At 58.9% G+C, this 25034-nt stretch overlaps 1 protein-coding gene across 1 annotated transcript; it reads left to right on the forward strand.

Moving 5' to 3' along the window:
* Positions 1-5609: 5609 nt before the first annotated feature.
* Positions 5610-9281, forward strand: LOC105490025 (adrenoceptor alpha 2B). Its single transcript, XM_011755244.2, has one exon. It carries the CDS (start codon positions 6035-6037, stop codon positions 7370-7372), a length of 1338 nt encoding a protein of 445 aa, XP_011753546.1. The 5' UTR covers positions 5610-6034; the 3' UTR covers positions 7373-9281.
* Positions 9282-25034: the final 15753 nt, after the last annotated feature.

A 25034-nucleotide genomic window follows, 5' to 3' on the forward strand; every position in this document is an offset into this window, starting at 1 on the left:
TTTATCAAGGACAGGCTGGCACTCCCTCGGCCTCTGCTGCTGGGTGGAAGGAGGTGCTGTGCTTCATGCCCGGGGAGGCTTCTGGCTCTCGGGTCATCCATCACCAGGATTAGGATTTGGCTCTTGGTCTCTGATCCTGGGTTCTCTTAAAGATGCCACTTGTCTGAGCCTGGTGGCTTAAGGGGAGGGCGGGGACAAAGTTGTCCTTTGAGCCCCAGCCTGAGTGGTGGGAAGGGTACAGGGCCCCGGGGTGTTAACCAAGCCCAGGTGGCTAGCCATCCCCTCCCAGGGGTCTGTGACCTGTTCACCTCCTCAGTCACCGACCATGTAGCTGTATAGGCTCAATTTGTTCACTCATCCAACATACTAGGCAGTCTCTCTTCTGCTGGGAATAGCAGTGAGCAAGGTGGGTTCCTCTTCTCATGGAGCTTATTCAGGGTGGGGAGGGTTGGAGAATAAGTCAGCAAACCAGAAAACATCTGGCATTGGCAAATGATGGCAGAGGGGAGCACCCCATTAGGCTGCTGGTTAGGAAGGGCCCCTCTGAGGATGTGACATTTCAGTCTAGCCCTAAATGGCAGGAGGCTGCCTGTGAAAATTCAGGAACTGAGTAGCCAGTGCAAAGGCCCTGAGGCAGGGAAAAGCAAGGTGTGTCGGGTCTGTGTAACTGACACAGGGAGGGGGCCACAGCCAAGTCCACAACAACAGGCGGCAGCCCCTGGAAGGTTTGAAGGAAGATGGTGCCACATCTGACTTCAGGTTTTAAAAGTCCTTGATGCATTCTGGAGAATGGGCTGGAAGCAGAACAGCTGGGAAGCCACTGCGGTTGTGTAAGGGAGAGGGGCTACAGCGATGGACAGGAGCAGGTCCTTTTGGAGTGTTTAGGGGTCACAGTGGCCCCACTTGTGATTGCATGTGTGGGGCGAGGGCACAGGCTCTGGGTGGGGAGCTGCACCGTTCACTGAGAATCCAGCACTGAGGACCTTGGGGCAAGCAAGGCAGGGCTGGGGCAAATGGGTATGTCAGGTCTGAGGTGTCCAAAGGGGTCAGCAAGTAGGTGAGCTGAAGGAACCTGGAGTTCAGCAGGGAGAGCAGGTCAGGAGGTGCCTGGGGAAGTGCTGTCGCATCTGGAGGGGAGTCATGGGTGTAGAAGAGGAAGGATCCCCAGACCGAGCTAGGGTGCTGCATTTAGAGCAGCATTTCTTAATTTTAGTGTTTCAGCATTTTGTACCTGGTAATTCTTTGTGGTGGGGGCGGTCCTGAACCTTGCAGGACGTTTGACAGCATCTTTGGCTCCTACTTACAGATGCCAGTAGCGGCCCCCCTCCCTGTATTCCAGACATTGCTGAACGTCCTTTAGAGGGGGAGAGAGAATCACTCTTAGCAAGAACCTCTGATTTCAGAGTTTGGGAGAAGAAAAGGCTGCAGAGTGGATTTCAAGGCGATCACTGTGAGTGTTCCGGGGTAAGGGCTGCTATGCCAAGTGCTGCCGAGAAAGAGGGCAGAACAAGCCTTGTGCTTGGTGATTTGCAGTAGGGCACCCACAGAAGACCCTGGTGGAGGGTCTGCAGATGCCCTGCGGGGGTTAAGGAGAAGGTGAGGAGGCTATGAGAGGCAGCAGAAAGGGGACAGGGCTGGGCGAGGGGCTTCTAAGGGGTGGGGCTGGCTTTGTAGAATAGAGGCAGTGACCATAAGGGGGGATAACTGAAGCAGGGGAACCCTGGGGTGAGATGAGAGGGGTTGGGCTCCAGGGCACAGGCTGAGGACTTGCCCGTCAATCAGCAAAGAGAGTTTGAGGTCAGATGCAGGCGGGCGTCAGGAGAGGGGGTGAGTTCCTGCCTGGACTTCCGTTTCCCCCTAAGTACCAGGCGGAGTCACAGCCTGGGGGGCGGAGGAGCGGCTGGGAGGTTGGAGAGGGAGGGAGGGAGGGATGCCAATTTTAACAAGTGGGAAAGTGAACGAACTAGGGAAGTTTGGAGATTTGTGGTCACGAATTTAGAGCAAGGCCAGTCGATGCAGAGTGTTTTGCTCCGGAAAGAGCAGCTGCTTGGTCAAAGGCAGGCAGTGGGTAGATGATTTAGGTTTGACCAGAGCTGGGGTTTTGTCAAGATCTTTATGCAGATAGGACAACTGACTTCTGTCATAGAGGACGTGACCCAAGGATCTGGGAAGTGGGGAGGTTGGGGCATACAGGATGGTCTGGGGATGAGTCCCACGGACTGAAAGGCTGGTTGGCGGGGGGTGGGGGGGGCGTCTGGAGAAAGGTGAGGTGTGTGGCCCATGGGGGTCTGTCCCAGTGGGCCCTTAGGGGAGGGAAGGCACCGTTGTGAGCTGCTGGAGCCCCAGCCCAGGAGATCTGGTGGCACTATCTCACCTCTCAGGCCTGGAGAAGTGGCTCCATGGCTTCCAACTAAGGTCTCACAGCCAGCGATGGGACAACCGTCTTGCCCTTCTTTGGAAAAGGTGGATCGCTTCCACAGCTAGGTCCTTTCCCCATGGCCCCTCTTCCCAAGGACATCCCTCCAGGGCACCCTCATTTGGGCTGTCTTAGAATGCTCATGTTATGTGTGCACTGTTGCCTGCTGCCACTGTCCCTCACGGCCAATGACCTTGTGCCAGGTACCGGGGACAGAGAAGGGATGTCCACTGTGCTGGGCAGGGGCGATGTAACAAACCCATCAGACACCATCTGGGTACAGTGTGCTGAGTGTGGAAGTGGTGCCGCCTGGGATCAAGGAACCTGGAAAATGGAGGTCCTCCTCTGCCTGAGAGCGTGGTGACTGGTGAGTGGGCCTTAAAGTGTGAGTAGGAGCCCACCAAGCACAGAAGGAAGAGTGACAGGGTATCTCCATCATAGCAAACAGCCTCAGGGAAGGTCTGGAGAGTGGAGACCCAGGGCACTTCCAGAGTCCAACACTGGCCTGGCAGGGCATGGATGGAGGGCTGGGATCCACGTTGTGCCCTGCCTGCCCACTCCCCTGCTATGCATCGGGGAACGCTCCAGCTGCTCCTGCTGCTGGCTGTTGCTGGTCCCGGACTGAACTATGCCTATCCCTGTGGAACAGGATGTTGGCGCAAGGTCAGGTCTAGTTTGGGAAGAGCTGAAGGAAGCCTTGCTATGGCTAGTAGGCTCCAATTCCTGCACCTGGCAGCCTCATGGGGCTGGTTGGAGCAGGCAAGACCTGAAGGTGTGTGTGTGGGGGGGAAGACGGTGAGCCTCAGAGAGGAGCAGGAGCTGTGTTATGTCATGGCCCGCACGGCCCTGGAGAGCCAGCGCACCCACACTGCCCTTGTCCGTACTGGGATGCAGCTGGGAGGAGACGGCTGCAGTAGAAGGCGACAGCCTGGGGCAGCGGTATGGATGCCAAAGCAGCTCCTGCTGCCCAGAGGGCACATATCTCCCAGGTCTGCCAGCTGTAGACTCTGTCCCTGGCTGTCCCCACCTGGCCTCGTGCCCAGCTAGCCCAACGAAAGATGCCTAGCAAGGCTTGACACTCAGTAGACCTAAAGTTGTCACTTCTAGGAAGGCCCAGGTGAGCGTCCTCAGTGGGGACTTGCAGGGTGGGGAGGGCACACGGGCAACCCAGTCTCAGCTACTGCAGCACCCCTTGAAGGAAGATGGGTCAGAAGACAAAGGCTGACGCTGGCTGCAGAGTCTGGGGAGCTGCTCACTGGCCCCCAACCCACGTGTGGTTGGAGATGGTAGAAAGGCCGTTCCTCCCAATGCCCACGTGGGCCTCTGGCAGGCCCAGACTGTGCAGGCCTTGGGAGCCCCGGGACGGGCAGGCACTTGCCTAAGTAGCTGCTCCCAGGCTCTCATGGCCACCCTCTGTCCTTCCTCAGGGAAGGGGCTACTGGCATCTCTCCATCACTGGTGATGTATGCCCAGGCGGCGCCCAGGCCCTGCCCAGCCCAGAGGGTGGGAAAGACTCATCCAGGAAACTGTCTAGCAGAGTGGTCGGTTTCCAGCTGAAGCCTGGGGTTGGGGGTGGGGAGGAGGCTGACTGCCCTGTCTGAACCCAGCCCTGGCAGCATCCACACCAGGGGCTGTGGGCACTTGCACCTCACTGGAGCTGGGGAGTCTGGCAGAATGACAGGGATGGGGGGATCAAGGAGGCACCTACTCCCAGCACCCCCCTGTGGCTGGGGTGCTGGTCTGGGTACCTGAGATGGGCACCTCCCACCTGAGCCTGAGGAGGCGCTAGACATTGTCCATGGGCACTGAGAGGCCCCGTGCTCTGCTCCCATGGAGGGGACAGGGAGGAGAGGAGGTCCAGCAGGTTGGATGGGGCCTGCGGGGAGCCCCACTGTCAGAGGTGGATTGGCGCTTATTTACACAGAGGATGCCTTGCAGAGTTGGGCTGTGAATAAGAGGCCTCGCTCAAGGCGGGGCTTATGACATTAGGGGCTCCAGAACGGGGGGGGGGGGAATGCCCTCAGGGCTGCCCAGGCTGGTGCTGTTGGCGGGTGGCAGGGAGAGTGAGGGGGGGCCCTGAGGGAGAGCAGTTGCTCATAGCTCTTTGAAGGCAAGTGGGGGGCCTTAGTGTGAAGTTTTTTTACCCCAACCCTCTTTCCACTGTCACCCCCAGAAGAGCTTCAGTGTATATGGGGGGGAGCCAGGCAGGACCGCAGCAGGGAGGGAGGGTCAACCCCTTCCTCCGGGGTCACTACAGAAGCGGAGGGACACTCCTCCCTTCACTCCTCCCTTCACAGCTGCCCCTGAGACCTGCTTTTTCTTGGAGTTGTGTGACAAAGGCCCCACCCTTTGCTCCGCCGCCGCAGGGTCTCCTTGCTTTATTCCCAGGAAGGGACCTTCCCTTCGCATCAGTCAAGGGGCGGCAGCTCGCCCCGTGCCCGGTACAAACCCTTGGCTGAGTCGCAGTTGATGCTGTGATTCGAGTCCAAGCCAGTTTCCCTCTTACCTCCTTTGCCCTTAATGGAGGAAACTGAGGCAGCTGCACAGACACAAGACGCCGAAGTCCTAAGTCCCAGGCTGCGAGCGGTGGCTCCGGGACCCGGGCTGGGCTCGCGGGCGGCAGCAGGGGGCGCTCGCTGGCCCGACGGAGCCGGTCCGCGAGGGGAAGCGCCCGGGAAAGGTCGGGCCGGCTCCCGGCTCCCCCACCTCTCCGCGGGGTGTCTCCGCGGCCGGGCCGGGCGGGGCTGCGGTGTGTTACGACCCGGCCCCCAGCCCCACGCCCGCCCCGCCCTCCCTGCTGGCTCCCGGGCGGCGGAAGGGAGAGCAGCGCGCACCGGCGCCCGGCCCAGCCCGACTCCCCCGGGGGAGGGTCCCGTCCCGGTACCGGCCCGCGCGCCAGCTCCGCCTCCCGGCTCCCGGCTCCCACCGACCCCTCCAGAGCTGCACGCGTCCTGCCCGGGGGCCGGAGACCCCCGCCGCCCGGCCCCTCCGCTCTCCCGTGGTGCGGCCGCCGGGAGGGAGGGAGGCAGAGGCGCGGGGCGGGGTCCGGGCGCTGGGGGTCCGGGGGTCCGGGGCTCACGCCTCCCGCGAAGCGTACCTTCTGCCCACCTCGGTCCGCCCGCAGCCCCGCCTCCCTCCCGCGCCCGCGCCCGCCTCCAGTCTCCGCCCTCCCAGCCGCGCGCCCCGCTCCCCGCTCCCCTGCAGGCGCGGCTGGGGCGAGAGCCCGCGAGCTGAGCGGGTGCAGGGTCCTCCGCGCCTCCTCCGAGAACCGGCCCAGCCTGGCCCGCGCCCCAGTCCAGCGCGTCCGGCATCCGCGTGGCGGGAGGGCGCGACTTTCTCCGGTCCCGCGTGGGACGGGGACGGCGGCGGGACAACTTGGAAAACTTCTCGGGGGCAGACGGCAGGGACCCCGGGCGCCGGTGGAGGAGGATGTAGGAGGGCGGCGGCCGGTCCCGGGTGTTCCAGACCTCCTAGGCCCCGCTCGTCCAGGCCATGGGGCTCCAGCGCCCTCGGCGCCTCTGGAGGGGCGCCGCTCTCGTCTAGCCAAACCGGGCAGCGCTGTCGTCCACGGGGTGCACCGGGCGGGCAGCGCTCCCTCTGCCCACGTCCCGCCCAGCCATGGACCACCAGGACCCCTACTCCGTGCAGGCCACGGCGGCCATCGCGGCGGTCATCACCTTCCTCATCCTCTTCACCATCTTCGGCAACGCGCTGGTCATCCTGGCTGTGTTGACCAGCCGCTCGCTGCGCGCCCCTCAGAACCTGTTCCTGGTGTCGCTGGCCGCCGCCGACATCCTGGTGGCCACGCTCATCATCCCTTTCTCGCTGGCTAACGAGCTCCTCGGCTACTGGTACTTCTGGCGCACGTGGTGCGAGGTGTACCTGGCGCTGGACGTGCTCTTCTGCACCTCGTCCATCGTGCACCTGTGCGCCATCAGCCTGGACCGCTACTGGGCCGTGAGCCGCGCGCTGGAGTACAACTCCAAGCGCACCCCGCGCCGCATCAAGTGCATCATCCTCACCGTGTGGCTCATCGCCGCCGTCATCTCGCTGCCGCCCCTCATCTACAAGGGTGACCAGGGCCCCCAGCCGCGCGGGCGCCCCCAGTGCAAGCTCAACCAGGAGGCCTGGTACATCCTGGCCTCCAGCATCGGATCGTTCTTTGCTCCTTGCCTCATCATGATCCTTGTCTACCTGCGCATCTACCTGATCGCCAAACGCAGCAACCGCAGAGGTCCCAGGGCCAAGGGGGGGCCTGGGCAGGGTGAGTCCAAGCAGCCCCGACCCAACCGTGGTGGGGCTTTGGCCTCAGCCAAGCTGCCAGCCCTGGCTTCTCTGGCTTCTGCCAGAGAGGTCAATGGACACTCGAAGTCCACTGGGGAGAAGGAGGAGGGGGAGACCTCTGAAGATACTGTGACCCGGGCCTTGCCACCCAGTTGGGCTGCCCTTCCCGACTCAGGCCAGGGCCAGAAGGAAGGTGTTTGTGGGGCATCTCCAGAGGATGAAGCTGAAGAGGAGGAGGAGGAAGAGTGTGAACCCCAGGAAGGGCCAGTGTCTGCGGCCTCAGCTTGCAGCCCCCCGCTGCAGCAGCCACAGGGCTCCCGGGTGCTGGCCACCCTACGTGGCCAGGTGCTCCTGGGCAGGGGCGTGGGTGCTATAGGTGGGCAGTGGTGGCGTCGACGGGCACAGCTGACCCGGGAGAAGCGCTTCACCTTCGTGCTGGCCGTGGTCATTGGCGTTTTTGTGCTCTGCTGGTTCCCCTTCTTCTTCAGCTACAGCCTGGGCGCCATTTGCCCGAAGCACTGCAAGGTGCCCCATGGCCTCTTCCAGTTCTTCTTCTGGATCGGCTACTGCAACAGTTCGCTGAACCCTGTCATTTACACCATTTTCAACCAGGACTTCCGCCGTGCCTTCCGGAGGATCCTGTGCCGCCCATGGACCCAGACGGCCTGGTGAGCCCGCCTGTGCTGCCCCTGTGGGGTTGGTGCGGTGGTGCCGGGGCCACCCTGCTTCTTGCCCTGCTGTGTGTGGCTGCCTCCCCTGGGCTTTCTGCTCCCTGCCCAGATCCTGCAGGCCTTGTCTTAGGAACCCCTTGGGAGGGATGGGCGGGGGGGCTGTTAGCAAGGGTCCCAGTGAAGCCTCCCCTTGCCATCTTAGCTGTGGGGGACCCCTTTTCCACCCTCTCCCTGAGCACAGGCTGATGGAGGTGGTTCACATCCTCCGGAACATAGCCCAGACGGGAGAAGAGAGAGCACTTCCTTCCCAGAGCTCCGAGCTCTCCAGGCCACTGTCTGGGCTTCCCTTTCTTGAGGACCCTGTGTTCCTGGCAGGTCACTTGCTTGTGGTGTTTGTTTCTTTTTCATCTCCCCCCACCCACAAAGAGCACGCAGCCAGCCTTCCACTTTCCCAGGGGGGCTTGCTACTGAGGAGGAGGAAGAAACGAAGACTGATTGCCCACGCTAGGCACTCGCGGTCCCTGGCAGGCGCTGGGATGGGGGCTTATGGGGTGGCACCGTCTCCGGGCCCTCCTTTCCCCCTTCACCTGTTTTTGGATCTGTGGTTCCTTTAAAGGCCAGAACCATGGATCGGCTTCCTTACCCAGCACCCCTCCGGCAGGTGGGTGGCCACGTGGATGCCTCGCTGGGGCGGTCTTGGAGGCCTGGTCTCTGCCTCGACGGGAGATCCCCGATCACTGGCATTCACCCCCTGCAAAAATCGGGGCGACAATAGCTCGCCGCCTACTTGCTGCAGGGAGATGAAAGGCTTTGCAGAAAGCTTTGAGCTCCGTGGGGGAGCGCACTAGAGAACCAAAAATGTGATTATCCGGTGATATAAAAATCCCTTTCCTCTGTGTTTACTGCCACCTGTCTTCCTGTAGACTTTTGTTCTGTCCCTGGGGTGTGTGAGTTCCTGCCCCAAACTGGAAGCAGGGAGTGGTAGACAGAATCACTATTTCAAGTTAAAGATCTCTTTGAGAATGTGTTCTTGGAGCTGCAAAGGTCTGAGTTATTATGCTACATGACAGCGTTTCGACATTTCACCTGCAGCACCAAGAGGGTTTTTAGCGGCTTGGGCCTCCCCAGTGGGGAAAAGTCCTTTGTCAGCAAGGAGGCAATTTCCCCAGGACAGCCCACAATATCCATGCCTTGGGAACAGTCTAAGATGAGAGCCTGTGACAGGTGGCAGAGCCCCCAGGTGGGGTGCTGGCATGAGAGCCTGGTGGGCCCCTAGGGGAGTCTCCCACTGGAATGACCAGCCAGGTCTCCAAGCCCCAAATGAGTCCTTGTGAACCACAACTGATTCCGCCAGGGGGGTGTTTGTGGATGGCCTCAGACACAGCCACGCTGCTCCCCCCACTCTGATGGGGCTGTGCACTGAGGACCCCCGCTTCCTGGTTCTCAGTCTCACCCCAAACCCGGCACCCAGGACAGTTGGAAGTGTGGAAAGGAGGTTTCCCAGCCTTCCCTTGGGGAGGGCCTGGCTTCAATGCTGGGCCAGCAGGCATCTTAGCTTGGCAGATGTGGGGGCAACGGGCCAGATGGACCTGCCAGATTTGGAAGGGCACCGAGGGAGTTTTCTGGGTGTAGAGAGAATGGAGGGGACCAAAAAGAGTCCTTCCTGGGGTGCGGGAGGCCGCCCAGCTCGGTCCTCGGTGGGTTGTTATGAGGCCAGAGCATCGCCCCGGGATGTGGTGGGGAGCTGGGCCAGGGGAGGGACTGACTGTGACCCTCTGCTGGCCAGACTTGTGTGCGCTCCCATGGGACCCCCGTGACCTCTTATTGCGACATGCAGGTGTTTTTTTGTTTTGCTTTTTTTTTTTTTTAAACTCTGAGCTATTTTATCAATAAAGGATATTTTGTAATAAGTAAGTGGTGTCCTTATTGCCCAAGGGCTGCCTGGAGCAGTTATTCCTCAGCGGCTGGCACAGCAGACTCTGGGTGTTGGCCCAATGAGCTGGGGCTCCCTCCCAGGGCCAGTAGTCCTCTCCTCCCTGAGATGTGGCTGGCTGGTCCCCCCAAGCCCCTGCCCTTCCTACCCGCCTTTGTCCACGAAGCATCCTTACTCATCATCACAAGCCAATGGGTGAGGGTGGCTGGAGGAGCCTGAGACTGACTCCCGGGAGGGAGGAGAAGGGAGGGCTTCCTGGAGGAGGTGCCCTTTGGGTTGGGTCTTGGAGGAAGAGCAGGAGTACACCAAGAGGCGAGACGGGAGGGTGTTTTGGTGGGGGAAGGGCATGTGTAAAGGATGTGACTGGTGGAATTGTGACTGCGTTTGAAAACGGCCCCAAGCTAGCCCCAGGTGGTCTGGTGCCACCGCCTTCCTGCCCTACTTAGTCGCCATAGAGTGGGCAGTCCCGGGGCTGAACCAAGTGGGCCTGGTCCCACGGGCAGGGGGGCAGAGGGCAGGCTGGCAGCAGGAGGCCATGGGCAGGGCCAACACCAGTGGCCAGCCCAGGGAGGGGAGGGAGGAAGGAGGAGACGTGAAGCCCCAGGGTCCTCAGTGTGAGGCCATCCCTTTACTTCCACATTGGCCCAGAATCTTCACTCTCACCACCTCCGTACTGGCATGGGCCATGCTTCCGCTAGGGACAACCAGCAAGACCTCCAGTGTACCCACCATCACTGACGGACATGGGGACATGGGCTTCACTGAGGACTTAACAAGAAAGACATGCCCTGCCCTGCTCTCAGCTCCCCACACCTGCCGAAGTACCCACTGCTGATGCCCAGAGGCCTGATATGCGTAGATAAGGATGGTTCATTGACTCCCTTTTACTGATCGGGGCTCTTCTTTGTCTGATGACCTCATTTAATCCTTATGCCTGACTATAAGGTAAGTATCAGCCCATTTTATACTAGCAAAATACAGGCCGAGAAAGCTGTAGTGACCTGCTCGAGGTCATCCAGGCCCAGCCTCTTCCTGTTGGACCACATTGTCCCCCGGTGCTTAAGCGTCTGCAAGGGGCAGGCCCTTGAGCCTGGGAGTAGAGAACCCCGCCCAGACTTTGGAAGTGGTGGTAGAAAGATATACCCTCCTGGAACAGGACTGTTTGCAAGCCCATTTTGAATACATTATCTCGTTAATCCTCACAACGCTGCTGAGAGTGATCATTTTACAAAAAACGAAATTGAGACTTAAAGAGACCTCTCTAGGTCCTGAAATCACAAAACTGTGAAATTCAGGCGATGAAGAATCGTGATTCCATCTCTTCGGCCGGCTCTCATTCGGTGGCGCTGGGTATCTGAAGATCCTGAAACTGCACGTGGTGGATTCAGCAGGTGACTATGCTGTGATTGATTGTTCATGTCTGCCACTGCCACAGACTATGTAATTGATGGCAGGTGTGTCCTAGATTTTCCATTCCTGACAGCTCAGTCCAACCCCTGAACTGTATGAAGGAAGAGACTGGGGCCCAGAGAGAGGAGATGACTTACCTCAGGGGGCATCACACAGACACAGCTGGCTGAGCTGGATCTAGATCTAGACCCAGGTTGCCTATCATGCCACACTTTCACACTGAAGGGATTGCATCCGAACTCAAGGAATAGCAGGCCCACATTCAGGAAACATCTGCTGACGGTCAGCTGTGTGGCAGGACCTGTGCTTGGCTCCTCCCCATTTTGCTATCTCTTTCAGTTCTCAGATGAGGAACTGGGGGGCGGAGTCTCAGGCACCTGCCCAGGCCCCTCAGCTAATGGGGTGCAACTGGGCCCAGGACCTGGCTTCCTATCAGGCCTTCTCTCTCACGCTCCATTCCTGCAGCTCTCTGTGAGTAGGACCTGCTTTTGATTTCGCCCTGAGTCCATCTGAGGGCTACAGGTTGAAGAGACTGGCTGAGAGCAGCAGAGGTGGGAGTGGGGTAGGTGCAGCCCTCTGCCTCCAGGAATAATCCTGGCAAGTCACCTGGTGGTGAGGGTGGCAGGCGTGGGGGACGGGTGCGAGGTCCGCAGGGGCGCTTAGGCCTGGCAGTTCACCAGGTGGATGGGAGCTGTCTCAGCCGGTCACATCATCCTTCCAGACACCCCTTTCTTAAGACGTTGCTGCTGCAGAACGCAGTGTAAGAGGAGCTGGGCAGAGCAGGATGAGGAATATTCCACAGCCGCACTTCCTCTCTGAGAACCTGGGTCCTTACATGGCAAGGATACCCTTGAGAGGGCCTTAAGAGGCAGCTTTACCTTGGGATGGCTGCTGAGAACTTTGGGGCTGCTGAGAGCTCCTCTTTGGAGCACTGTGGCTGAAGGGACTCCTGACCCTTGTTAAAGAAGGGACCTGTGGCAGGAGAGCCCGGTTGATCTGTCACCAGTACTCAAGGTGGAGGAGGCTTGTGGGTTCATCAGGTCCTGGACCCTCTCCCCATCCTCTGCATGGCCACCCTGTGTGTGGGGGGCCACTGGCAAGGGGTGTGAGACCTTGCCCAGCTCCCACCTGCAAATGGGTTTGCCGCTGGCTGGGGAGGAGGCATCGGCCTGTCTGCAGTCGGACCTGGGCAGCATTTGGCTTCCCTGGCACTGGCAGGGCTTTCTGCTCCCAGATCCTGGTTGCTGTGGGTGGCAGGGCAGGGAGAGGTGGGGAACGCAGGAGTCATGTCCTGTCCCTGCCACCACCTGTTGGGCTGTCCTTAGGCAGGACTCGGTCCCGCTCTGGGCCTTAGTGTCCTCGTCTGCCCAGGCAGGATCGCTCCTGTGGTCCCCAGGGTTCCCCGCTTAGGGCTCCATCTCTGCCTTCCCCCCACTGCCACTCCCTGCCCAGCTCCCTGGGAGGTCCAGACATGAAGGTTCCGGGAGTTAATCAGTTGTTCTTAGTGTCAGGCTCGTGGGCAGGATGGCGGTGGTGGTTTCCTCACCTTTGTACCTCAGCGCAAAGTTAAACGGTTCTGGAGTAACGGATCGGTTTGGGGCCCTCTGAGATGTGCCGTGGTGAAAGGAATCATGACAGTCCTGAGATATTAGGGTCCAGGGCCGGACACCCATCATCTGAAATTGATGTGATTACTATGCCTGTTTCACAGGCAAGGAAATTGAGGCAGAGGCAATCGGCTGAGGTCATCCAGAACCAGGACATAAACGTACCCAATCTCATTTCAGTGGTGTCACTCACTGGCCTCACTCTGCCCCCTCAACAGCCCTGCCTCCAGCACCAACCTCTGCCTCTTCCCCAGCCCTGCCTCCAGCACCAACCTCTGCCTCTTCCCCAGCCCTGCCTCCTGCACCAGAGCTCAAGCTCTGGGTCTTTCCCAGTCCAGCAGAGCCCCTGCCCTGTGTGAGCTTGGGAGCATCTCCTGCTGACCCCAGCCACTCTCGGCAGCTCTCCCTGCTGGCTGGCACTTCCACGAGAGCAGGAGCCCTGGCAGGGGGTACAAGACTACCACCCTCCCAGGCTCTGCTCACTGTCAGCAGGGGAGGCGGGGAGCTCTGGGCTAATTTTAGATTCTGGGATTCTTCGTGCTCCTGCATCCGTCCGCGCTTCCATCTGGGCTTGGGGAAGGCTGTTGTCAGAAGGCCAGTGCTGGAAGGGCCTGGATGTCAGCTCGCACCCTCCCCCGGGCTTGTCTGCTCTGATCTTCTCACACCCTGGACTGACCCTGGCCAAAGGCTCCTGCCCTTGGCGTGGCCTTGAGGCCAACGATTGATCCGCAGTGATTTCAGAGACGAGGTGCCCCTTTACCGCCCACCCGCTACCCCCTGGGATTCTACGTTCCCACCTTCCTCCACTCTCCCTTCTCCTCCCTTCTTCCCTTACCCTATCCTGGCCCTTCCCACTTCCAGGTCCTCAGCACCTCCCCCTCCTCCGAACCTCCTGTTGCCTCCTGCTAATCCCCTGACCCCTGCCTTGCCCAGGGGCTTGGTCCTGGCTCTTCCTGAGCTTACGGGCTCCATGGAGCACTGGTGCCTGCGAGGGGACCGGAACAGACTGGAGACCAGAAAAGAACCTCCCTCCCTGGAAAGTCAGGGCTATTTCTGTCCTTGCGGCAGCCCATGGGGCCCCCCGCTCTCCGGCAGGGCAGGCGGGGGAGTTGCGGAGGGTCTTGACCTTTGATTTCCCCGGGGAGAGGGCAGGCCCCTTCTGGAGCTGCGGGGTGGACCCCACCAATCTCAGAGCAGCTGGGACTCAGATGGAATTTGCTCCCCACCCGTGGGGACTGGAGCTGCTTCAAGAGGGAAGAGGGCTGGGCTGTGGTGTGGGGGACCCAGGTGTCTTGGTGTCGCAGCTCAGCCCAGCCCAGTCACAGCCACAAAGGGAGGGTGAGAGGCTACCTGGGCCCGCCGCTTGGATTCCCCAGTCGGGGAGCCGAGGGTTAAATGCAGCCTTCCTCCTCCCGGTGCGGGAAGGACTGGTGGAGCAGCCACAGCAGCAGGCTCCACTGGTCCCTGTTCGTCAGGTTCAGCTTTGATGCAGCTGTTCCAGCTGCAAATCCCCTCAGCCTGTGGCCCCTCTGCCCCTGCCAGCCTGGCAACTGGATTTGGGTGGGCACCTAGCTGGCAGCTCTTTGAGGGATTCCTCAGCTGTTTCGGGGTCCAGAGGCTCAGAGCGTGATCCTAGGAGGACCACCAAATTGCTGGGTGGCCCCGGGCAAGTCTGCTCACCTCTCTGGGTTTCAGATGCCTCCTTGTCAAGTGAGGGGATCAGAGAGGAGCATGGTTCTAATGATGTCCTGGGCGCTTCCCCTGGAGAGATGAGGGGAAACCGAGGCATCCTGCCCCCTGCCCCCCCCCCCCCCCGCCGCCAACCTTTCTACTTGTTGATTGTTCAGGAAGCGGCTCACCTCACTGCTCACCAGGTTTCCTCCTCTGCCCTCCTGCCTGCACCCACGGAGCCTCCATCCCCCAACCCCATCCGGGCTCAAGTCACACCCCTCACCTGTGTCCCAGGGAAATCTAGGTGGCTAAGCCCCAGAAGGGTCATCTTGAAAGACATTCCCCAGGGCAGGTGGAAGCAGGTGGGAGAGGGGAGTGGCCATCTGCCTGGGCTGGACATGGTGTCTACAGTAAGGCTGGGAGGGGCGCTGGAGTTGGGGGCAACAGAGGAGGCCGTGGGTGAGGTCCTCTGGGAGGGGCAAGTGGGGAGGTGGGCTCTGGGAAATCAGGCTTCCACGGGGCCACGGTTCAGGATGGTGCACGAGAAGATGCGGCTCCTAACCAGAGACCTGCTTTCACCCCAGCAGGGCTGGGTCTGTGCCCAGGGGCTTCCTCTGAGAGGACAGCCTGAGAGGGCAGGGACTTGGCTGCCTCGTCTGTACCTGTGCTCCTCACCTTCCGGCAGAACCTGGCCTGCGGCAGGTGCCCAGGAAATATTGGTTGGGGAAGTGAGTTTTCCCAGCAAACTGGGGCAGCCTTGGTTATCTAAGGCTGGGGACCCTGAGAGTGTCTCTGATTTGGGGTTTTCTTTTTCCGTTTTGTTGTTTTGTTTTCTCCATAGTTTCCGAGAGAAATTCTGTCGGAAAACTCCATCCTGGTCTTGGCTGAGCTAGAGGCAGAAGAACTGTCCCCACAGCACCTGGGACGCACCAGGGCATCTGGAGAGGTGGTGGCAGGGGCCAGACCCAGAGAACAGAGGCTCAGACAGGGCCCGACAGAGAGGGGACAGGCAGAGAGAGGGCATGGGTGGGGCCATTCCTGGAGCAGCATGGAAAGAGCACTGGCTTTGGAGTCACAGCTGACTCTACTCCTTACCAGATATATGGTCTCAGACAGACTGCTAAACCTCTCTGAGCCTTGACTTGCTCACATTTAAAATGGGCCAGGTATGGTGGCTCATGCCTGAAACCTCAGCACTTTGGGAGGCCGAGGCAGGAGGATCCCTTGAACCCAGGAGTTGGAAACCAGCCTGGGCAACATAGTGAAATCCCATCTCTACAAAATTTTTTTAAAATTAGCCAGGTGTGGTGCCGTGCACCTGGGGTCCCAGCCATTGGGAGGCTGAGGTGGGAGGATCGCTTGAGCCCAGGAGTTTGAGGCCATAATGAGCTGTGCTTGCACCACTGCACTCCAGCCTGGCAATGGAGCAAGACCCTGTATCAAAAAGAAAAAAAAAGGGGGGGAAATAATTAAAATAAATAAATAAAATGGGATAAATCAACTATTTTAAGATTGGGGAGCGTGTTGAGAGGTAGAGATGACATGTAAGGTGTTCCTATAGAGTGCGAGGGTACAGACAGGCACCTGCAAATGGCAGACCCAATACATTTAATCCTCTGGACCCTCAGGTTCTCTTCAAAGTGCACGGACAGAGCTCCCTGCCCCAGTTGTCCTCTGACTCCTGCTGAGAGACTCAATGGAAGGAGGGTGGTGTCTGCCCCGTGTCCTTCCTGCTCTCACCCCATGTGTCTCTGGGCTCCAGGACTCTCCCATGGAGAGCTTTGGCAGGCCCTCTCCAGTGTGGAGCTAGTAGGGGAAGGTTCTCAGGCAGCTGTGTCAAATGTGCCACATGTGAGCGTTTATGCCCTTCTTGCTGTGCCCATCCCAGACATCAGTAATGGGCCCCAGAGCTCTCTCCATGACTAAGACAAAGTTGCAGGGAGTCTCAGGCAGCAAACAATTGCTGGTGTGAAAGATGAAACCGTTTGTCCCTGGGATCTGTGGAGAACCCCAGCCTTGTCCTTGGTGGGTGTAGGGGAAAGGGCTGCCCACCCCGGTGTGAGGGGTATCATCCAGGGCAATAAAGAGGGCCATCCCCAGAGACCTCTAGGATTCCCGTGCTGCTGCTGCAGTAGGGGCATCCAGGGGTCAAATGTCAGCACCCAGGAGGACCCCAGTATTCGGAGAAAGCCTGCATCAGAAACACAGCCAGTGAGCAGACAGAAGGGTAGGTGTTGGCGAGGATGGGAGCTTCTTGAGCCAGCACACCTTGACTTAGGCTGGAGATGGGCGGGAAGGGCGATGAAGGGATGCAGGGGCACTTGGAGCTCCTATTCTCTCAGGAGTGTGGAAAGCAAGGCAAGGATGGTTCAAGTACCACCTGAGCCCACGCAGTTGAATTCCCTCTACCAGCACAGTGCTCCACAGCAAAGGGGCCAACCCTGCAGTTTCCATCCTGACAACACAGGGAGCCCCCATCCATGTGTGTCAAGATATTTGTGTCTCATTCCCTGTGTATCCCAGAACCATGTGTGACAATGCCCAGCAAACAGTGAAAACGGAAGGGCTGGCCTGGCTTGTCAGCGGCCCCGGACACCAGTCTCTCAGGGGTGCTAAAATATCCCTGGAAAAGGGGTGAGATGGAGAAAACTATATTTATGAGATCTCCTCCCAGAGAGGGAGGAATAGTTGAAGCCTCTAGAGACAGGCTTGAACAACAACAGATGCTGGTTGTTTGTTAAGTGGCCCTTGCGGAGGGCGGCCGGGCTGAGTGCCCTTACAGCACAGGGTTGGTGTTGCTGAGTGGGGTGGGCAAGTTTGGGGCTGGAAGGGAATTGCTGGAGACCTTGGAGGTGGGCACGTGCCCTTTGCCACTGCACCCACCTCAGCTGCAGTCACAGGATGGACCGCTGGTCCAGGATACACAATTTACAGCGCCCTGTGTCAAATCTACCTTGACACTAGTCTCCAGTGTGCTAAGCTCTGTGCCAGGCTCAAAGGCCACAGAGAGCCAACACCACCTTGCACCCTAGCTGTGAGATGGGGTCAAGCCACCAGTGCCAAGGGCACAGAGCACTGAGGGATGGCGTGAGTGACCCTTGGGGAAGGCAAGGATCAGCGGGCACCCGAGTGGGTGGGCCTTGGTGGAGAGTAGGGAGGAGGGTCTGTGGGAGGGTGGCGCCCTGCAGAGGGCTAGAGGGCTGGAGGCCAGCGTCACAGGCAGGAGAAGGGGAGTGGGGGGCATGCCATCCAGATTGTGGCTTGGGTGTGGGCTCACGCATGTTCTGAGGTGACTTCTGGCCCCAGGCTGCCCCCTCAGGGGCAAGGGACAGGGCAGTGAGGCCCCAGGCCAGCAGCCAGGCTCCAGGAGGCAGCTGACTAAAATAAGCTGGGATGTCAGAGGCTCCTGTCTCCAGGAAGTGGAGAAGAGTGATGAGTGTCAGGAGTTGGCCTGGAGTGCAGAGGAGCCGGGGAAGTTGGGGAGAGGAGGGGGAGGAAGGAGGAGGAGGGGGAAGAGGGAGGGGAGGAGGGGTAAGGAGGAGGGGAGGAGGGGGAAAGAGGGGGAGAGGAGAAGGGGGGAGGAGGGGGAGAGGAGGAAGGGAAGGAAAAGGAGGAGGAGGAGGAGGAAGGGGGAGAGGAGGAAGAAGGGGAGCCAGAGATGGAGGGGGAAGAGGAGGAGGGGGACAAGACAGGGAGGAGGAAAAGGGGAGGAGACAGCAGTCACAGCTGAAGGTGTCCAACAAACTTGTTTTCTTCTCTGTGGCCTGAAGTCTCAGGCTGTTGCCCCCTGGGTCTGGAAAGGGCACTGGTCTTCCGGAGCCCTGCTGCACACCTGGCACCCCTGTGTCCTGAGAGTGTCTTAGAATCCCAGGCAGTGGAGGGTGGGAGAGAGGGTCCCGTGAGCTCAGGCAAAAGGAACCAAGTTTCCAGGAGGCTGTTTGGAGGAAGAGAACAACCTGGTGCTTTGAATTTGATTTTTAACCCTTCCATTCTGCAAACGAAGAAACCTGGCCCAGGCGGTTGAGAGATGTATCCCAGCTCCTGTGTCTGATAATGCGTGGAACCACTCTGGAGCCCAGGTCTCCACACACCCAGGGCACAGCCGTCTGCGTGGGGCCTCAGCCCACACTCCTGTGAGGAGCAGGGGCAGGAGGGAAGGGGTGGCCTGCGGTGGTGAGTGTGGCCTGCGGTGGTGAGCCTCTGGGTGTGGATGGGAGGGCCGGGGGCAGGCGGGCCCTAGCTGTCCCGCAGCCATCGGGTTCACATGGCACCCATCTCGGCCCACCTGCCAGGCTTCCAGATACCACTGAAGGGTAAACGTGTGGGCGCCCCAAGCCCTCTGCCTTTCATGGCCAGTGGGGAGCCCCTTTCCCGTCCTGGCTGCAGACCTCACCGGGGTGGCTTGGACACAGCCCCTCGTGTCCACACTCTGGCCTAGGTGGAGCCGCCGAAGATGCAGGCTGCTCTCACTCTGCCCAGGCCCCTCGCCTCCCCTGGGCACACCAGCTCCCCAGGCCTGGGCTGGGGCCACCTGTGGCCAGTGCACCCCCTTTCCCTGCACCTCCCTCCATTGGGGTGAACCCTGACTGCCCGAGATCGCGGTTCACCCGCTGCCCTGGAGCCTCAGTGCAGGGCCGAGAGGCCGCTCACTCCACTGAGTGCCTGTTGGGTTTACCTGTGCCCCTCTGATCACAGCTAACTGCGAGCTCTTTGAGGATGTTCAGCCTCTGTCAATCTAGGGCCATCCACAGCTGCAGGGACAGACCTGCTTCCGGGGGCATGCAAGGGAGTCCAACACAGGGGGGCGGCTTGCATGAAGGGCTGTCCTGCAGGGCCTTGGCCCCCTGCACTCCCTCTTCTCAATTCCTCCCCTTGTCTTTGTTTAAATCAAATCTTCTGTCAAAGAATTCTCTAGAAGGGCTCCAAATCCTCAGCTTGGCTGGGTGTGATGGCTCACACCTGTAATCCCAGCACTTTGGGAGGCGGAGGCAGGGAGATCACCTGAGGTTAGGAGTTCGAGACCAGCCTGGCCAATACAGTGATACCCCATCTCTACTAAAAATACAAAAAATTAGCTGGACATGGTGGCGGGCACCTATAATCCCAGCTACTAGGGAGGCTGAGGCAGGAGAATTGCTTGAACCCAGGAGGCGGAGGTTGCAGTGAGCTGAGATCACGCCATTGCACTCCAGCCTGGGCAACAAGAGTGAAACCCCATCTCGAAAAACAAAAAAACCCACAAAAATTAGCTGAGTGTGGTGGCATGAGCCTGTAGTCCCAGGTACTCAGGAGGCTGAGCCAGGAGAATCGCTTGGACCTGGGAGGCAGAGGTTGCAGTGAGCCAAGATCACACCAGTGCACTCCAGCCTGGGGGACAGAGCAAGATTCTGTCTCAAAAAAAAAAAAAATGGCCTCACGGACTGCAGTTCCATCACATTAGTTCTCTCTCTCTCTCTCTCTCTCTCTCTCTCTCTCTCTCTCTCACACACACACACACACACACACACACACACACACACACACATCCCTTCCCACTCAACAGCCCCACTCCTCAGGGGCAGTCAGCTTGGAGCCCCTGGAAGCCCCAGCCTGTGGGCTCTCTTCTCTCCCAGCTGGGTCACCCCTCGCCCCTGGCCTGCCTTTCCAGGTCCAGGGTGCTATTTCAGGGAGGTGCTGGGGTCTGGGTCCCGTCCTTGAGGAAGCTCCCTCGCGATGACCCTGGAGGCTGTGAAGAAAGCCCTCTCTCATCCCAGTGATGCCAGCCAGGCAGAGACCTGGGCTTGGGGCAGGAGACCTGAGGCATGTGAAAGGCCAGGGCTTCATCCTCCCAGAGCCTGGGATCCACCGACAAGCAGGCCCCCTGCAGAGGCTGCGTCTGAGCTCTTGGCTGCCCGGGCCAGGCCACTCTCTCTCCCTGCCCTCCGAGCTCTCCAGGGCTGGGATGTGCCTCTGTCCTGTGGACCTGGCAGTCCTGGGGTGGATGTCCAGGAGGTTCTGTGGGTGTGAGGCCTGTGGCCCAGAGGACAGAGGAGAAAGGGCAGCTGTGGATGCCGCAGGCTTCGTGGCTGGAGCTCCCCTAGGCTGGAGGGGCTGGGTGCGAGCCTTGGCCTTCAGGGTCCCCCAGACTTAAGAGATTCCACCAAATAGAGCCCAGGTCCCACAGTAACTCTGCAGTGTTTCCCAAATACTGGAAGTGTCCAGTGGGTTGCAATAGAAATAATCATGTCAAGGGCCACAGTAGTGTAGAGTCTGTAGAGAGCCAGGTGCAGAGAACACTTTCTGTCTCCTTTTCTTCTCATCCACAAATGCTGTCTCCAGCGTTTTCCAGGAGGTGTCAGGGGATGAGGTTTGTAAGAATAGCCTGTCTCTAGATCTGCCCAGGAGCAGTTCTTGGCCCTGGAAATCATCTGGGGTGGGACCGTGTAGAGCCGTTTAGTTGCTGTGTGACCTCAGAGAAGTTACTCAACTTCTCTGACTCTTATATTATCTTCTGTAAAATGAGGTTCCTGCTGCACCTCACTCTCAGGGTCCTGAGGAGAGTTAGGTTGAGATGCTTGTCACCGAGGCAGTGTCCGTGCACAGGGCCTGGGTTTGCTGTCAGCCCTAGGCAGGATGGGTGGGGAGGCGGGACCTGGGCCCTTGGCTGTGGCTCAGAAGGTCTGCCCTGGGGTGGCCTGGCCTCGGGGATTAGGAAGGTCCTGGCTAGGCTCAGGTGGAGGGAAGGGTCTGGGATGAAGCAGGGGTGAATGGGGGCTAGGGCTGCCTCTGAGACCCCGTTTTTGGGCTGTAGCAACCACCAGAGCTGTCACCTCTTCTCTCGCTTATTCACCAGTAATTACCCTAAATGCTACATCTGTTGTCATAACAACATCTTACCCATCCTTAGATAAAAGCCCTGTTTGCAGGGGAGTCAGGCTGTCTCCAGCTCCCCAAGCTCCATCACTGTCCCTCACAGCCCTCCTTGGGGTTCCCCAGCGGGTCCTCCTCCCTCCCATTTGAGTCTTCTAGAGAGGTCACTCCAGCATTTCCAAATGGTCTTCTCTGTCTCCCTTTGTCTTCCTGGGTCTCTCTCCGCTCCCTTTCCCGCACTCTCTCCTCTCTCCTTCCTTCTTCCTGGACCCTGAGCCTCCTCTGGGTTTCCCTCGGTCCCTTCTCGCTCTCCCCCGCTCCTTCTGCCCGCACCCCTGCGTGCAGTGGGGTTGCGGGAAGGTGGCTGGTGGGGACAGGCGGGGCCTGCTGCCTTGGGTGGGTCTGCTCCGCAGGAGCCTCAGGGAGCCCCTCGGGCTCCCCAGCCTGGGGAGAGGTGAGCCCACGCCCAAGAGCTTCCAGCCTCTGTGGTGTGTGTGGCCAGGAAGGCCTAACTGCTTCTGCAGAAGCATGGCCAAGGGAGCTGCCCTCACCCCCACCCCACCCGGCCTTCAGCTCAACAGTCTCTGGGGCTCCAGCTCTCCTGCTGTCCTGACTGGGGCCTCACACACTTGTCCAGAGCCGACTTCTGCTTAGCCCCAACCTAAGGGCACCCACACAGAGGCTGTGCAATGGCTCCAGGAGGAGTCATCATTCCATTTTAGAGCCCAGGAAATCAGAGACCAGAAAGGTCAAGCGACTGGCTCAAGGCCACACAGCTGGTCAGTAGAGGAAGTGGGATGTGAAATTCCACTCCACAGTCAATGCTCTTAACCAGGATGCTGGATGGACGACTTCTTCCTCCCCCTCCCCTTCCCCTTTCTCCTTCACCCCCTCCCCCTCCCCTTCCCCTTTCTCTTCCTCCCCCTCCCCCTCCCCCTCATCCTCCCTCTCCTCTTCCCCTTCCTCCTGCTCCTCCGCCCTCCTCCCATTTCTCCTCCTCCCCCTCCTCCTCCCCGTTCTCTTCCTTCTGCCTCTCCCCCTCCCCATTTTCCTTCCCTCCCCCTTCACTCCACCTCCCCCCTCCCCGTCCCCCTCCGCTTCCTCCTCCTGCTTCTCCTCCTCCTCCTTATTCTTTCTTACTGTGTGTCAGGCACTGCATTTAGGAACACTGGAAACTCATCTAGCTTCACAGCAACCCTACAAGGTTAGAGCCACAGTTATCTGTTTTATCAGTGAGGCACTCAGGGCACAGAGAGGTTAAGTAACTTTCTCAAGTCTCGCTATAGTGAGGACTGTGTCAGGATTTGAACCTCCAGAGCCTGGGCTCTCAGCCCTGAGTGCTACGTAGAGGGGATGGCAGCAGAGAGGGGACAGCATCTGCGGGACAAGGACATGGGTTTCACACACACCCGAGTCCCTCCGTCTCCTTGATTCCTGTCAAGCCCCCTGTGGTCCCAGCCAGAGGCATTTTTGAGAATCAGAGGAGGAAGCCACGTGGCAGTGTCCTCTTTGACGAATTCTGTGTAAGGGGGAAGCGAGTTCCAGGTCACCGGGAGAGGCCCGCAGATCCTATAGCAACATGAGCCTCTGGGGTCACTGCAGCACCCCTGGAACCCAGAGGCCCTTGTCACTGGACCTGACCCCAGGGTCTTGGGAGGCAGGTGGACTCACATGTGACTGGGATGCCTGGACTGAGATGCAGGACTGTGGGCCTCTCTCCCAGCCTGGGCTGGCCTGGAGAATCCACAGCCCTTCCTGCCCCACAGCTCCTGTCCCTGGAGAGCAGCCTGGCCTTGGAACACACTGTCCCGGAGCGCGGCTGTCGGGATGATGGAGAGGTGGGTTATTTTTAACAGCCAGGATTCATCGACAGAGCCTCTTCCAGACCAGGGTAAAGGATATCAGGGAGCTGGGGACCACAAACTCCAGGTCCTCTCACCCTCTCCCCACCCTCCCTTCTCCATCCCCCTTGCTCCGGAGAGCCCTGAAGGCTTGGTGGCAGTCCCTGAGGCTGATGGGATCTTTAGGCGGAGGGTGGCTGCCACCTCGCTCTCAACCCAGAGGGAGGGCCTGGCAATGGTGGGGGCCTCGGAAGTGAGCCCCGTCCCTCACCTAGAAGCTGCAGGTCTTGGGGCTAATCGGGCTCACTGCCACACTGGGATTACGGGGAGCCCGGGTCCAGGCCTGGCCTGCTCTGCCCAGCATCCGCCAGTTCTGGACCCCCCTCCTGCAGGCCTTTCAGCTTTCTCTGAGGGAAGTAGCTTATTCTCCAAGTTTCCCAGACTCGTCTCAATTTGAGCCGGAACCCATTGGATCCTGGGTAGAGGGTGGCCCCATCAGGGCCCTAATTTCTTTGGACACCTCAGAGCTTGCTACTGCTGGTCTTACCACCCTGTTCCTTCCTCGCTCTGCCAAGGAGGGGTGGAAATGCCTTGTCCACCCCATCTGGTCTCAGAGTGACCCTCTCCTGCCTTCCTCTGCCCTACCGGGAAAGAAGCTTTTAGGGCTTTCAAAAGATACACTGTCACCTTCGTCAGAGCATCTTTGTGAGAACAGCCTGTTGCTGGGAGTGAACCCTGGGCTGGGAGGCAGGGACCTGGCTTCTGCCCCGCTCTGCTGCCCTGCCCTGTGGGGCGAGTCCCTGCTCCTCTGTGGGCCTGGGCCTTGCCATCCTGCACTGTGGGGCGAGTCCCTGCTCCTCTCTGGGCCTGGGCCTTGCCATCCTGCACTGTGGGGCGAGTCCCTGCTCCTCTGTGGGCCTGGGCCTTGCCATCCTGCACTGTGGGGCGAGTCCCTCCTCCTCTCTGGGCCTGGGCCTTGCCATCTAGGCCACGGTGGTGGGACAAAAAACACTCCCAAAGACCTCTTCTTGCTTGGGGTCCACACTGGGTCTGCTCCTGGGGTTCAGGCCTGACCAGCCAGGTTTGGGGGCGAGGGGATGCTTGCTGATGAATGTGCCAATTTTTCAAGGCCCCCATTTCTGACTGAGACCTCTACAAACCCCTCTCTACCCTGCACTCCGAGAGACCTTTACAAATGATTACCCAGAGTAGACAGCGAAGGGCACAGCCTTCCCGGTACAGCTCAGAGACAGTTTACAGACGCATGCGGCACCCCGAACAAGTGGCAGGGTGCTTTCTTCACCCCAGCAGGTCCCCCGTGCCCCTTCTCCGTCGACACCACCCAGAAGGAGCACCATCCTGATTTCCACCGCATGGATTAATTTTGCCTGTTCTAGAACTTTCATATAAATGTAATCAAAACAGTCTCTTGTGTCTGGCTCCCTTTGCTTAATATAATGTCTAGGAAAGTCATCTGGGTTGTTTCAGCGTGCGTTCCTTCCTGTTCATTGCTGAGTAGTATGCCAGTGTATGGATGTGTCACTGTTGATCTCCGGGTTGTTTCAGCGTGCGTTCCTTCCTGTTCACTGCTGAGTAGTATGCCAGTGTATGGATGTGTCACTGTCGATCCATTCCCTTTTGCTGAACATTGGATTGTTTCCAGTTTGGGGCAACTATAAGTAAAGCCAACAGGAATATTCATACATGGGTCTTTTGGTGCACAGAAGCATTCCTTTCTTTCGGGTAAATATCTAGAAGTGGAGTTACCAGGTCATACGATAAGCAAGTATTTCGCTTTTGTGGGTATTCAAACAATCTTCCAAAGTGAACCTGACAATGAACACGTCCACCTCCAGCGTTGGAGAGTTCCGGTTGCTCCACCTCCTCGCCAGCATTTGGTGTTATTGGTCTTCTTGCTTTTGGTCATTCTGGCGAGTGTGTAGTATCTCCTTGTGGTACTTTCTTTGGAAAAGAAGGGAGTGTTTTCTTCCGCAGTTTTCTTAGTTGTGGTCAGATACACATAACAAAATGTACCATCTTAACCATCTCTAAGTGCGCAGTTCAGTGGTATTAAACGCACTCACAATTTGGGCAGTCATCACCCCCATCCATCCCTAGAAATCTTTTCATCATGTAAAACTGCGGCTCCCCACTTCCCGTCCCGCAAACCCCCGGCACCCACCGTTCTACTCCCGTCTCTGGGATTGTGCTGTAGCTACCTTATGTAAGTGGAATCGTGCAGTGTTTGTCTTTTGATGACTGGCTTCTTTCACTTAGCCTAATGCCTTCGGGTTTCATCTGTGTTCTAGCCTATGTCAGAATTTTCTTCCTTTTTAAGGCCGAATCATCTTC

This window comes from Macaca nemestrina, chromosome 13 (genome assembly GCF_043159975.1).
Source record: "Macaca nemestrina isolate mMacNem1 chromosome 13, mMacNem.hap1, whole genome shotgun sequence".
Classification (NCBI taxonomy): Eukaryota; Metazoa; Chordata; class Mammalia; order Primates; family Cercopithecidae; genus Macaca; species Macaca nemestrina.